General features: G+C 41.5%; 1 protein-coding gene across 1 annotated transcript; it reads left to right on the top strand.

Annotated features, from left to right (window-relative positions):
- Positions 1-7,819: 7,819 nt before the first annotated feature.
- Positions 7,820-13,937, top strand: actr5 (actin related protein 5). The gene is made up of 9 exons (XM_086278434.1): positions 7,820-8,247; positions 8,443-8,681; positions 8,796-8,965; positions 9,219-9,436; positions 10,003-10,167; positions 10,576-10,680; positions 10,909-11,048; positions 11,262-11,394; positions 12,490-13,937. The coding sequence occupies exons 1-9, from the start codon at positions 7,864-7,866 to the stop codon at positions 12,808-12,810; spliced, it is 1,875 nt and encodes a 624-aa protein (XP_086134560.1). The 5' UTR covers positions 7,820-7,863; the 3' UTR covers positions 12,811-13,937.
- The last annotated feature ends 592 nt before the right edge of the window (positions 13,938-14,529 follow it).

Below are 14,529 nucleotides of genomic sequence, written 5' to 3'. Positions count from 1 at the left end.
AACCTTTCCCTTCATTAATGTATAAATTAAAGCTGCACTGTTGAGAAACAAACAGACATTTTTATATGCAGCTGCATAAACCCATATCAAGCAACACCGATGCACTGATTAGTTAAATAGAAATCATAAAATAGAGGGGGAAAAAAATCAGAAATAAACACAAAAAAATCATGAATATTATTAATATGTGACTGTAAATATATTTTATTGTAAATCCAGTGTCTCACATGTTGTTTCGAGTCCACCTCGGGTAAGTAGAGGAGTGAGGGAATGTAGGCAGTGGATCAAACCACTGTGAGGCAGTGCATTTTATTTTATTTTGTAACATTGTGGATTTCATTGCTCACAATGATGATTTGCAGCAATGGAGGCGAAAAATACAGTTTCACTGTTTGTGTTTTGGGGTTTTTTTTGTCCCCCCCAAAAGTCGGATCTTGTTCCCTTCTATGACTGTAATTTCTGCACATGGCTCCACTAAAAATTACATTCATTACTACTTGATTTTGTTACACACCTCACTTAAACCCCAGCAACTCACTCATGCTTATGTCAAGGTTTTTATTCTACAATGACACACTGGCAGATTCGTCTGAAAGAACAGAGTTTGCTGCAGTTATTCGACCACACTATTTGTGTATCTATGAAGCGCCTTGAGGCGACTTATGTTGTGATTTGGCGCTATATAAATAAAATTGAATTGAATTGAATATTTTGGCCTGTGTGGAAATACAAAGTTGGATGGGCCTATCGTGACTAATTCTGGTGGCTGTGAATGGACAGGTGCTTTTCAGGGCGGGGTTTGTGAATGAGCACGTCCTTCTACAGCTTTGCTCAACCGGATGAGAAGTTGGATTAGCCAGGCTAGTGAGAACACCTGTATGGCTGGAAGGCCCAAACGTGTATTATTTTTCTTAAATACCCAGCGGATGAAATAACCAATAACAAATTAAAATTTTAGAAATACCTTTTTTCACAGTCTCTCTCTCTCATACACACATATCTGATGCATGGATAGTGACAGGTGCACAAACACATTCATCACTCTGTGGCCCAAAAAGATCTGCTAGGCTTACAGGGCCAGGCACTGAAGAGAGCGGTAGTGACAAACCCTGTGTGTGTGTGTGTTTTGGTATGTGATGAGAGAGAGAGACAGAGAGACAAAGGAGTGCAGTTTACTGTGTATGCGTCTCAGCGTGTGTGCTTGAATGCGCAGACGTGACAGGGCGCAGAGGAGAGTCACAGAGGTTGCAGCGTGCCTCTGCTATATCAGAAGTGTTCAGAGTCAGAGTCGTTACATAAACTGGTCTCCCTTCCTGCTTTCTTCGTTTCTTAACACTACCACAAACGCAGCAGTTACTGACAGTATTATCTGATTTTCTCTAATCGCAGTAATTCTTTCCCAAACCTTATCCTCAGCCGAATCTTATCCCAACCTTAAACCGAGTTTTCAATCAGAAATCTAGTTACATTACATTTGATTTGATCTCAAAATACGCGAAGACACATGACTCTGTCCAAACCAGTGCAAACGAACATTTTTAAATACTGTAGTAATTTAAAATGTATATACTACATTCTGTAGTATGGATTATAAACCATCCAACTAGGGGTTCATTGGAAATCACTGAAAATGTGTGTGTGTGATCAAATGATCAGTTAAACAGGTCTGTAAAATGACGGTTTTCAGCGAGTAACACTCGAATTTAAAAAAGAAAAGAAAAGAGAAAAAAGAAAAAAAAGAAAAAACAAATGAGGAAAAATGCACTTATTGGCTTTGGCACTGCTGCAGGCTTCTTAATTGTGCTCCTGCCATAAATGACACAAACCTAAACAAACGACCAAGGATGGTTAAAGCTGCCTCCTCAATTACAAAAAGAAAAGCGATAAAAGGAGGGATGTCTCCTAATTCCGTGCTGATGTGGGCCAAAAGAAAGTTCTGTGTTGCCATGACAACGGAATTAAAATGAGTTCAGAATGCTGTGACTCACGGTCACACACTTAATCCACACTGACGGATGTTTTTCCTCCCAAAACTGTGTGCGGGGGAAAAAAAAACAAAAATATTCTGAAGGAGAAACTGTAGTCACGTCCTGCTGTAAGGAGGTGAAGCCCTGCCCATTACCCACTACCCACTGACTAACTGCATCTCATCATAGTGAGACTTATCGTCGCTGATAAATCACCGATGTATTCATAAACATTTTTAATGAAACAGGACCTTTATAACACGCCCCCTCTCTTTCAGTGGGGACTGTCTGTTCATTCTTCCACAAAATGGAGGCTGCCTGGCATCACGCGTGGCACTCCCATAGTGCTTGTAGCCTATCAGTTGCCCCCTCCTCATCACTGCTGCCTGGATGACAAGCACAACAAGCATAAAGCTGCAAGCGCTGTGCACAGACAGCAGCACAAAGTCACGTATCGCCTCCTAGGAGGAATGGACGCCAGTGTGTGTGTGTGTGTGTGTGTGTGTGTGTGTGTGTGTGTGTGTGTGTGTGTGTGTGTGTGTGTGTGTTTTTGAAAGGACAGAATGTAGGAAGGGGATGAATTTTTCTCTGTGTGTGGATAGTATGGATGCGGTTGTGTGTGTTGTGTGTGTTTGTGTCTTACCAGTGGTATGTAGTCATGTGTGTGTGTGTGTGTCTGAGAGGGTGATGTGACCCAGATCTGCTTATTAGCATCAGGAGGAAGGGGGCGGCAGTCACTTAGAGCTTTGTGCCTGAGCAGTGAACTGTGCTCGTGCTTTAGTGACACGCCATCATACTGTAACCCCCCCCCCCCACCTCTCTCTCTCTCTCTCTCTCTCTCTCACACACACACACACACACACACACACACACACACACACCTTTATCTTCCTCCCCAACGTGTCTCTGCTATCCAGGAAATAATGCTGCCCCCAAAAAACATGTTATCTGATTATCTGTATAAGTGTCCGTTTATTTGAGAGAAAAGCTAAATAAAAAGTGTATCATAATCATAATAATAATAATAATAATAATAATCAGCAGAGCTCCTTTGCTGGATTTGCACAATACTGGCCCTTCAGTCTTGTATTTCAGTCTTCAGTATTTTAATGGTTTAACTGAGTGTGTTTGCCTTTTGTGTGCATTCGCTGTGTTTCAGTTTCACAGGATGTGAAGTAGATGAAGTGTACATTTGCACATGGTGGGCATAATGGTTATAAAAACAAAGAATAAGAAACTGCAAGAAGAAAAGATGAAGATAAAGAAACGATTCTTCCATTTTAATACTTGACATAACATCTTTTTTTGCATCTCGTGTCTCATTTTTTGCCACAGTGGGTTCCATTTCCATTAAGATAATGCAGCGGATGGCTGATCTGAATGGAAGCCGACTGGGACGTACAGTAGCTCTCATGTGCAGGTGCCCCACATATCCAGCTGAGGCTTTGCCTGGTCAGCTGAGAGTAACAGGATGGCAGACGGAAACAATCCAGGAATTTTACTGGTGAAATAACAGATTGAATGGCTTCAGCTTATACTGCGTGTGTAAAAAATAAAACAAAACAACAATTGTAACATGCATTTTAGTTTGCACACAGACTGAAATGGCTCCAGTGGTTAGAGCCAGAGCTTCAGACTAGAGGGAAAAATCTTGTGAAAGGCAATTATATTATTCTAGAGAGGAGTTAATATTCTTGTATTACGAGATTGAAGATATAGACTTACCAAAAAAAATCTGTATGTTTAATAACAGATCTAATCCGAGAATCTGGCTATAATAACTCAAATATGAACTATGAATGAAAATATGAGCACATAAATTACCCTCACACGGTGACATACGACCTCTAGTGGTGAAAGGCAGGTATATTTATGTCACTTTTTCTATAAATGTGGATACAAATCGTGGTAATGTGCGTCTCTTTCTGCCCCTGCGTTCCAGCACAAGTTTCCAACATTAGAACATTTTAAACATCTACGATTGTCTGCTACCACATTCCCACACATTTTACCCTCTGTTTTTCGGGACCCATTTCCAAGGGCGTAGATTTGGTTTTGGCATTGTTGGGAACGGATGATTCAACCACCGAACCCTGTCCTGTTTCTCTCTCTCTCCCCCCCCCCCCCCCCCCCTTCTTGATAAAAAAAGGAGAATATACTTGCGTACATATGCTACTCTACATGCTTTTAAACCATTTAATTTATATTTATATAATTTATATAACCATTTATATGTGAATATATAATGTTGAATTACTATTAAACAAATGACTAAGTAATTTAGATTTTAGTTTATTTCAGCCATATTCCATATAAATCAGGTAAAAATAAATAAATAAATAGAGTCATGACAATAAAAGAATATGACTTTAAGAACTTAACAACATTACTTCAGTTATACTGCACCAACATCTCTTACACATTAGCACTAAGGGAACACTGAATGACCTGCTGGTTTTTGTCCATAAAACCACCAGGTCTCTCAGCAGAATTACGCAACATTTTAGCCACACTATTGCCCCGATCAAATCAGTGAGCTGGGATTTTTTATTCTGAACATGAACTACTGTTACAGCAACAGACATGGACTACTGGTGCCCCACACAACAACTCAATGTCCACTATGTGAAGGAGGCAAACACATGCCTGCTCCTCTCGTTAACTGAGATAAACTGCTGGCATACTTGTTTTACATCTATACTGTTCAGTCTCTCCTGGTGGACATGGCATACAGCAGCATTGTTTAATCTCATTTGAGTCATTGTTAACTTTAGCCATGCTTTTAGTCTTCTGAGAGCACTGAAGCTTCTTTAGCTTCAGTGCTCTCAGTCTCAGTACATGCGTTTTATCCTCAGATTAAAATTATTATTATGTGCTTGATGTGCCTCACCTTTGGCCCTGGCTCTTCCCCTCTGACTGCACTAGGACATACTGCCACCTGATAAAATAACACATTGATTCACCTGACAAATAGGACATACATGACAATAAGAGTAAAATGTGTAGCTGCTTCAGTGTTTCTGTCAATTTGTGCAGATCTTGACTCATCAGTAATGTTTGTACGGTGAGTGCATTTTTAAAACAATTTGTGCAAGCTGCACTACAAGGTGGAATATTTGACTACCTCATGATATTTTGTCTCAAAAATATGAATATGTCAGTACCACTAGGAGGAAATTATTGTGTCACCAACATTTTAACATTAGACATATAATTTTAACAGCCTCTGTAAACTAATATCCTGGCTTGCTCGAGGCTGCCGTTTTCCCCAGACAGTTTCAATCAAAATTAGAAATGAGACTGAGAGAACTAATAGTGCTGCATGTTGTGCAGTTAGTTTCCAAAACACGTTATTCATGGTTACATACAATTTTAGACTGATGTGGGCCAAACCCTAGCATAGCCTGTAACGTTATTATGACGGACACATTTTATGAGTGAACTTGACTTTAAGTGACTTACAGGTTTCTTTGAAAATAACTTTCTTATACCCAGGTTCTTCCTTTTTGCTGCCATCCTCCTCTCTTCCTCCAGGTTCTCGCAGCGCAGGCTTGGCGCTGCTAAAACTAAACAGAGCTCCCTGAAAGGCACAGCCAATCACATTGGCCATATTTGTCACATGCGGTAGGACTCCAGTGGAGGACGTAATTTAACTCTTTCTGCACCGCTGGGTGAATGAGACGTTGACAGATCGTTTTTTCTTTCTGTCTGGCTTGTTTTTCTTTACTCGAAGAGATCAAATTATTGGTGGGGACAATTCAATAATCGCCGGATATTGGTGAGGACATATCCCTTCCGTCCATGCCAAATCTACGCCCTTGCCCATTTCTCATTCCCAGCTGGAAATTAGGGATGGGACATAACAAATACAGCTTTACATATGCGGATTATTATCAATGATGAGGTCAAAAAGACTCTCCGCTCAGGGAGCATCGGTTACATTAGAAGACAGGACGTTTTGGAAGATGATGAAACGTTTCAGAACATGATCCCTTTTGGCTTTATTGGACAGGACAGTGCTGACAGGAGACAGGAGGGTGGGGAGAGAGCAAACGCGGGATGACATACAAGAAATGGCTAATAGATCTAATAGTAACAGAAGAGAAGACCTGTAGAGTGTGTGGACCCAAGAGGGATTGGAGGACACAGTAGACATAAAGTTAAAAATGCAACACAGAGAGCAAAATTGTGCAGTCTAAACCCGAAAACGTTAGCAGAACTTAAAAAATAATGCAAAAGATTGCCTCAGTTGCATTCGGTACTGCTAAATTTAAAAGCTTAAGTAGATTCGTTCAGTTCAACAGCATTTTCTTGGCCTTCACCAAAAACGCACTGCACTATTATATTCAAGAAATATTAAAATAATTCTCTCAAAAAGAATATAAAATGCTAAAGACATGATATGTACTTTTGAATATCTCAGTTGCAGATTTGATTAATCAAACTGTAAACTGTTAAAACTGTAAAATTCTAAATTGTACATATACCACTGTCCTGGTTCTGTTGTTGTTAACGTTTATATTCCAAACAATGACTATCAGAAATTTCTTGTAGTCCAGTTATTGCATCAAAAAATGATATAAAACAACAGCCCAAAACAAAACTAGACACTGTGCTCTGATACAGTTATCCAGACTCTTGAGTTTCTAAGTTAGGGAACAGTTGACCAGCTCCAGACTTCTGTACTCTAAATGAATACAGTGTTATTCAGTCCTTTGCTAATAACTGAAGTAGCAGATGTAGAGCATAGATCACTCTAAATACTACCAAGAAGTTCATCAGCAGTTCTTGCGAGGTCACTTTAAAGGATTTCAAAAAGGAAGGAAGGAAGTCACATGATAGCGTGAGGCAAGGTCTCACCCGAAACCTCTGCTGATAATGATCCACACCCCTTTTCACACCTTGGCTCATGTCATGAGGCACATGGTCAATAGTGGGTCAATGACCATCTTAAGGGACAACTCCCACTAGGGCTTAAATACCTGGGAATCTCCATTATTTGTTCTTAGAGCTGAAGAAGCTGTTTGGATGAGAGGTGAAAATTCTTCAAGAAACTCAAAGAAGTCCAGTTTCTTTCCAAGCTCCTTAGATTACTGTGACCTGGAACTGAGAACCTACACAGATGTGATGGGTCTTGGTGTTTACCATACAGCTCTCTGAAACTCTATACGGGGTCTTTTTTGTAGATAAAATAACTGCATTTCAAAAATAAATTGGTGATCAGGAATTAAAAATAATTTAAATGTTTTAATTGTATTTTGTTTAAATTAGCTAGACCAGCCGTTTTCAAAGTTAAGAGTGCTGGGGCTCACCCAATCTTAAATCTTCACTCTAAAAAGAAATACAAGAAAACGTGATGAATTTACTTGAACATTTTATTCAAAATATATAACTAATATAGGGTTTTGGCTATAAATTGCTCATACTACCCAGTCATATACACAGTTTTAAGGCTAAAGTGTGACCCACCTGCCACTGGGACACGAACTTCGAAACAAGAGCAGTAAAGAAGAGTAAAGAGTAATATCGCAAACTAACCACGGCCTATTCTCAGATTTAATTAACTTTGTATATAAATACAATGGATAGATGGAATGTAACTGTACATAAATGGGGCCCACCTGCAGTACCTTGCTAGCCCACCAGGGGGGTCGTCTCATATTTAGGGAATCACTTAGCTGGAATATTAGTCTTATGCTTATGCTTTTCTCCATTCGGATTTGTCATGTATAGTGTGCGTGTGTGTGTGTGTTTTAATCAATGTTTGTTTCCAGTATTGCTAAAATCACACACATCAAGGTTATATGATAAAAGTGATTTAAAAATCTGTCAGGAACTGTAAATCTGCGACACCGAGCCTCCAGTCGGCTGTATTTTGCAGTTACACATTTTCAAAATGGCTTCCAAAGAAGGACCGGTGTGTCAGATTTTCTCGTTCCAGGACTGGAAAGCCTCCCCTGATCCAATTCTTGAGCTCCCCGTACAGTATCTGACCCATACACCCTCTCCTATAGTGATAGATAACGGCTCCTTCCAGACCCGGGCCGGCTGGGCGGCTCCGGGGGCCGAGCTCGACCCTCCGCGGCTCCTGTTCAAGTCTGTGGCGGCGCGAAGCAGAGGCGCTGCCCGCAGTGAGACCCAGATCGGTAACGACATCCCCAATTTGGAGCCGCTGCGGTGGCTGCTGAAGAGCCAGTTTGACCGAAACGTGGTGGTCAACTTTGAAATCCAAGAGCTCATCTTCGACTATGTGTTTACACACCTGGGCATCACGTCAGAGGTGAGCGGAAGTTAAATCAGTCATTTGTAAGTGAAACGTTGGTCGGTTTGAAGGTTTTGTATCTGGAGTTCAGGATTAATTGAACAACTTAACTCCCGGGATATTTTCTGCTAGCTGTTTATAGTCATGTAAGTCACCTGGACACCCAGACAATACATCAACACCACTTTATTATTATTATTATTATTTTTGCAGGGTAGTGTGGATCACCCCATTGTGCTGACAGAGGCGCCCTGCAACCCACTGCACTGCCGCCAGATGATGTCAGAGCTGCTTTTTGAGTGCTACAGCGTCCCATACGTCTCCTATGGTGTGGATTCCTTGTACAGTTTCTACCACAATAACAATCAAAGGAAGCTCCAGTCACCACACACGGGAATCATTCTGTCCTCAGGTTACCACTGCTCACACATCCTGCCGGTTATTAATGGCAGGTGAGGATCAACATGCACAAACGAATGATTTATATACCGCTTTTACCGTTTGCTCTGTTTTCCTGATTTTTATCACACACCGTAGTTTTAGTTCTTATCTGGTTTTTGTTCGAGGTTGGATGCTGTGAATTGTAAGCGTGTGAATGTGGCTGGGAGTCAGGCAGCGTCCTACCTGCAGCGCCTCCTGCAGCTGAAATACCCAGGTCACCTTGCTGCCATCACACTCAGCCGCATGGAGGAGCTGCTGCATGAGCACAGCTACACTGCTGTGGATTATCATGAAGGTACAAATATATCCATGGACATGTAACTACGCATTTGTTTTTTTTATGGGACAGCAATTAAATGCTTTAGATTTATGATAGCTGAAGAATATTTTAGTAACATCGGTAGATTGCACACAGTGAGTTCCTCCTCAGAACTACTAGAGAAACAGATGACTGTGAATAAAAGGAGTGAGGAGTCAGCACAGAGGTGCATGCATGTGCTCTCTCCTCCCCTTGACTTTGCATTTCCTCTATGCTGTGTTTTCCGCAGAGCTGGAAAAGTGGCGCAGCCCAGAGTTTTATGAGCGGGAAGTTCACCGTATGCAGCTTCCGTTTTCGAGTAAGGTGCCGGGCGGCTGTGTGAGTGTAGAGGAGCGGCAAGAGAGACGAGCTCAGCAACTTCGACGACTTCAAGAGATTAATGCTCGCCGCCGAGAGGAGAAGCTGCAGCAGGACCAAGAGAGGCTGGACAGACTCTTAGCAGTACAGGCAAGGACCTTATTGGACCTTTTAAAGTTCACAAGCACAAGAGTTGTCTCTCTGATGGCGGATTCCTGTCTTATCAGTTAGCCTGTTTGTTTCTCTCATCTTTTTCCATTTTTTTAAACGCCTACCTTTCTATATTTCAATGGAACTGTCATCAGGAGGTTTGGATCTTGTTTTTAGGCCGGTACATGCATGCATACTTATAGTAGTTGTAACGGTAGTGCAGTGTTGACAAACAACATGATTTCTAACATAGCACCTGATTGGCAGATAAAATTTAATTAATTTAATGCACTTCCACTGGGATTGCGGGAATCATTTGCAACACTATGGGTGACCAAGCAAGAGCGAAAGAGAGTCGCAGAAAAGAAATGCATAATTTATATGTTGGCAGTTACACTGCGAGTCAAAGACGATTGATTGATTGTTCCAGCTGAGGACGGAAGACAAGATGGAAATTGGCACTCGGTAATAAACACATAAAACAGTATTTCACCTACTGATCATAGAGTTGTGTGTGTGTGTGTGTGTGTGTGTGTGTGTGTGTGTGTGTGTGTGTGTGTGTGCAGGAGCTGCTGGAGGACGGCCTGCTGGATCAGTTTCACAAGAGTCTGGTGGAGCTTAACATGGATTCAGCCGAGGAGCTGCAGTCGTACATCAACAAATTGCAGCTCGCTGTAGAGCAGGGTAGACAGAAGCTGCTGCACAGTGATGGAGCAGAGGGAAAGGCGGAGGTAGGTGTTCTGCCATCAAGTTTAAAAAATAGAATTCGGTTGTACTGACTTGTTTTTGCATGTGCTGTGCCCACATTTCCAGGCTCTGTGTCTGAATCAGTATTTGGATAAACAAATCTGCAACTGCTTTTTGGTAGAAAACAGTTAATAGAAGAATGCTGAGGATATGACAGTGTTAGCACTGTATCTATAATGAGATGGTTATCTAAATAATAAGAGCTCAAGTTGTCAAATTACAGTGAAAATGACTACAGAGCACAAGTGAAATTGAAATGATCCAATAATTAATTAGGTGTAAATGTCATTATCACGACTGTGCTGCGAGGCTCTACAGCATCTATGCTTGATTGCTGCGGTGGATGTAGTGCTCCTGACACAAAGCCTGAGGCTGTTCTGTGGCTCTGTCAGGTGTCAGAGCTGGAACAGCCGATGGACGAGACAGATGGAGTGGCACTGATGGATTCTGACTTCCCCGAGGACTCGCTGCCAGAAAAACCTGCTAATGTGGTTCAGGTAATGGCACAGGATACCTGAATGTCTCAGAGACATGTAGAGCCTCATTAATGCTGTGCAGGGAAATACCTGCTGCGGTCATGTGTGGCAAAATGTGTAGAAAAACTTCCAGTAGTTTTTGAGCATAACTTTGCTATTGCAACATTTGAAACATGTGGTGGTGTCAGTACTGTCATAACTTCACGTTAATGAAGGAGAACTTTTTTTTCCCCGCTCCTCCTCCTCCAGCCCGTGTTTAACATGGCGGAGTACCACCAGCTCTTTGTGGGGACGGAGCGTCTGCGGTGTCCAGAGATTTTGTTCCAGCCTTCGCTGACTGGAGAGGAGCAGATGGGACTGATGGAGACTCTGCAATATGTTTTGGCCAGGTAATGATGGGATGTAACGGTTGTACACAAAAGCACGAATATGCAGAGAAGTTGTATAAACACATAACCTCATCCTGATGAAGTTATTACAAGGAGCCAGAAAATGCTATGTTATATAAACATTCTTTTATTATTATTTTTTTATTAGTTTTTTACTGATGGTATTTATTTTTTTGTTAATGATGTGAACTTTGATGCTTTAATCACAAATAGGTACACTCCAGAGCAGCAGGAGGCGCTAGTGAGCAATGTATTTCTGACCGGAGGGAACATGCAGTATCCTGGGATGAAAGAGAGGGTAGAGCGAGAACTGCTGGCCATGAGACCCTTCCAGTCACAATTCAAGGTACAGCCTGTGCTCTCCTAAAACGCTGTTATGTTTACTTTGTCAAAAAATCTGAAATCTTTTTTTGATAAGGACAAAAAAATCTAATATAGTTCAAACAGTAACCACAAAAAACAGAAAACAAGAGCTTTCAGGTAGACGTAAAACCCTGGACTTTAAGCTTTTGTGTTTTCTCTGGAAAAAATCTTGAACATAGTAACGGAACGCAAAACGCCACAAAAAGGTTGTATCGTCTCTTTAAAGCACAGGTGTCGAACTCCAGGCCTCGAGGGCCGGTGTCCTGCAGGCTTTAGATGTGTCCTTGATCCAACACAGCTGATTTAAATGGCTAAATTACCTCCTCAATATGTCTTGAAGTTCTCCAGAGGCCTGGTAATGAACTAATCACTTGATTCAGGTGTGTTGACCCAGGGTGATATCTAAAACCTGCAGGAGACCGGCCCTCGAGGCCTGGAGTTCAACACTCCTGCTTTAAAGTCATCAGCTCAAATATTTTTCTAAAGTTCAACATGGGATGTGACATAAATATAAATGATCTAATGTACACTCACCATATACTTTGTTAGGTGCACCTGTTCAACTGCTTGTTAGTGCAAATATCTAATCAGCCAATCACATGGCAGCTACTCGGTGCATGCAGGCACTGAAGTTCAAACCTAGAATTAGAATGGAGAAAAAAAGTTTAAGTGATTTTGAAGATTGTCCCACCCAGCCATCACTAGAGTTTACAGAGAATGGTCTGAAAAATAAAACATATCCAGTGAACGCCCCCACAGCCGACAAATCATGTCATTATGGACCAAACTGTCCTGAGGAATGTTTCCAGCACTTGGTTGAAGAATTAAGGCAGCTCTAAAGGGGAAAACGAATCCAACCCAGTACTAGCAAGGTGTACCTAATAAAGTGTCCAGTGAGTAGCCAGCCATGTAAATAGTGCATATAGTTAGATATGAAGCAACAGAGCTTGTTTCAAAATAAAGAAGTGAGTTATGGGAACCGTTATGGGATAAATGACTCCAGCTAAACTTTCCGGTCCTTTCAGATGTTTTGATTAGTGTTGATATCATCTGAAGGTAACCTAAAACTTCTTCATAGGTGACCATGGCGTCTTGTCCGGCCTTGGATGCCTGGCATGGAGCACGAGGCTGGGCGTTGGAGCACCCTCCTGGAGCAGTGTCGGAGGGATGGATCAGCAGACAGGACTACGAGGAGAAAGGAGGCGAGTATCTGAGCGAGCACTGCGCCTCCAACGCTTTCGTTCCCATGAAGATCGCTAAACCCGCTCGCCCTGCTGAGCCACCCGTTACAATGCAAGCATCTACAGAAGGTCCTGCTGCCATCACCATGGTTACGACAGATCCGACCCCCTCCTCCTCTACTAGTGCTGTTGCTGATGTTACCATGGTTACCACGTGAAGCAAAGCTCTCTGATATCCCCCCCCGACGTGTCCGAAGTTCAGGAATGATTTCAGGATGAAGTGAAGGGTTTCACTTTGTCCTCTTTCGTTCAGCTCGACTCGGATCGTGCTTTTTCAACAACCGCCAGAAAGCTGCTGTCACTCCTGCTGAACGCTTTGGTCTTTGAATTCCAGGCGCTGGGAAAAAACCCCTAAAATGAGCTTGAGAGAGACGGGAAATGCATAACTGTAACTGAATCAGGAGTATTGTACACTGCTGTTCTTGGTGAAATCACAAGAGTTCATATTGAACAGGGATCAAATGAATGTTGTTAAAGGCCAAGAGTATTTTTTTGTATTATTGTGTAAATATAATTTTATTTTGTATGTCTGTGTTTTTAAAAAACAAAACAAAAACATTTCCCCTCTTGGAGACCGTTGTCTGTCTTTTGATTGTCAAAGAAATCTGATATTTCGTGTCTTCTGTCCCTTCTTCTTCTCTCCTTTCTTTTCCTGTTTTCTAGTTAAATGTTCAGTTTGCTGAATGCTCACACACATTCCCTCAAACACCTCTAGTGCTATTTATACATGCAGCTAGCCTTTGTTTTCACTAAAGTTAGGGAAAAGAAACTTTCTTTCATGCCAGCTTTAATTCTTTGTCCTGTAGGTTTTTATCAGAGGAATCCTTTTTGAGCTCTAAGTCACAGATTACAGAAAATCTGACCAGTAATTTGACCCTGGAACATGTAATTACTGTTGTGGGTGTTAAAGTGATTAGAGAGCATGAGACCACATAACATTCTTATTTTGAACTAATGCCCTCAGGAAGACTTCACAGGGCGCCTTTAGGTAGGCAAAAGGTGCACAAGGGATCATTTGTGCCAAAAGCAATTAGCATACTGAGTTATAAGACTCTGTGATGTATTTGTACTGAAGTTTTATGTATGCATTTGTGTGACTGTGGGCTGAGTGCTGCCAGTATTTTTTTTATGAATTGATTTATGACTTGATGACTCACACACAATTTTCTGCTAATGTGGAGAATAAAGTTATTCTGTTCTAAATGCCACCAGAACAATGTAATAAAATATTTTTGGGTAAAAGTAGATGGGCTCTTTAAATGCAAAAATAAATAAATAAATAAAATTGTGTGCTGCAGTATATCGTTCTACCACTAGATGGCACAAATGAACACAAAATCTTACTCTGGCTTCACTATTATTCAGTTACAAGCAGTATTTAGTGTTTTGTACTAATAGTTTATGTAAGTCGACTTATCAGCCAGACTGAAGGAGACATATTCTTACCACAGTTTTAGCATTCTTCCTTTAATGCTAAAACTGATTGGACTTTATTCTCATGGAGTCGTTGGACAGCAGGTGAATCTGGTCTGCTGTTGACAGAGTATACGTCTATACCTCCACACTCATCTGAAAATTTTGAATCTTGTCTGACACACCGTGAGTTGCCTTGGAGGGTGTGTGCATTGCATTGTTTCTCAGTCCTCTGAAGTCTAATAGCATCATGTGGCGTTAAACTGTGCTCAAGGTTCAGAACGTTCTGCTTTTCCCAAAACAACTGTGTGGCGACCCCACTCATAAAATAGCCCCCGGTTTCCACAGCAGGGCTGCACTTGGCTAATCGGAGCCAACACAGGCCAGTGACTGCAGGTTAATTGGCTCAAATGTAACTAGAGGGATTAAAGGGCAAAAACAAGGCAATCTTTTATGTGTGAAAA

Source organism: Aulonocara sp. 'chitande type north' Nkhata Bay, linkage group LG20, assembly GCF_057382095.1.
Source record: "Aulonocara sp. 'chitande type north' Nkhata Bay isolate Kocher_YH1m ecotype deep benthic linkage group LG20, A_spYH_male_GT1.1, whole genome shotgun sequence".
In the NCBI taxonomy this organism is placed as follows: domain Eukaryota; kingdom Metazoa; phylum Chordata; class Actinopteri; order Cichliformes; family Cichlidae; genus Aulonocara; species Aulonocara sp. 'chitande type north' Nkhata Bay.
Note: the sequence above shows the minus strand (reverse complement) of the source record. Positions and strands in the feature narration are given on the sequence as shown.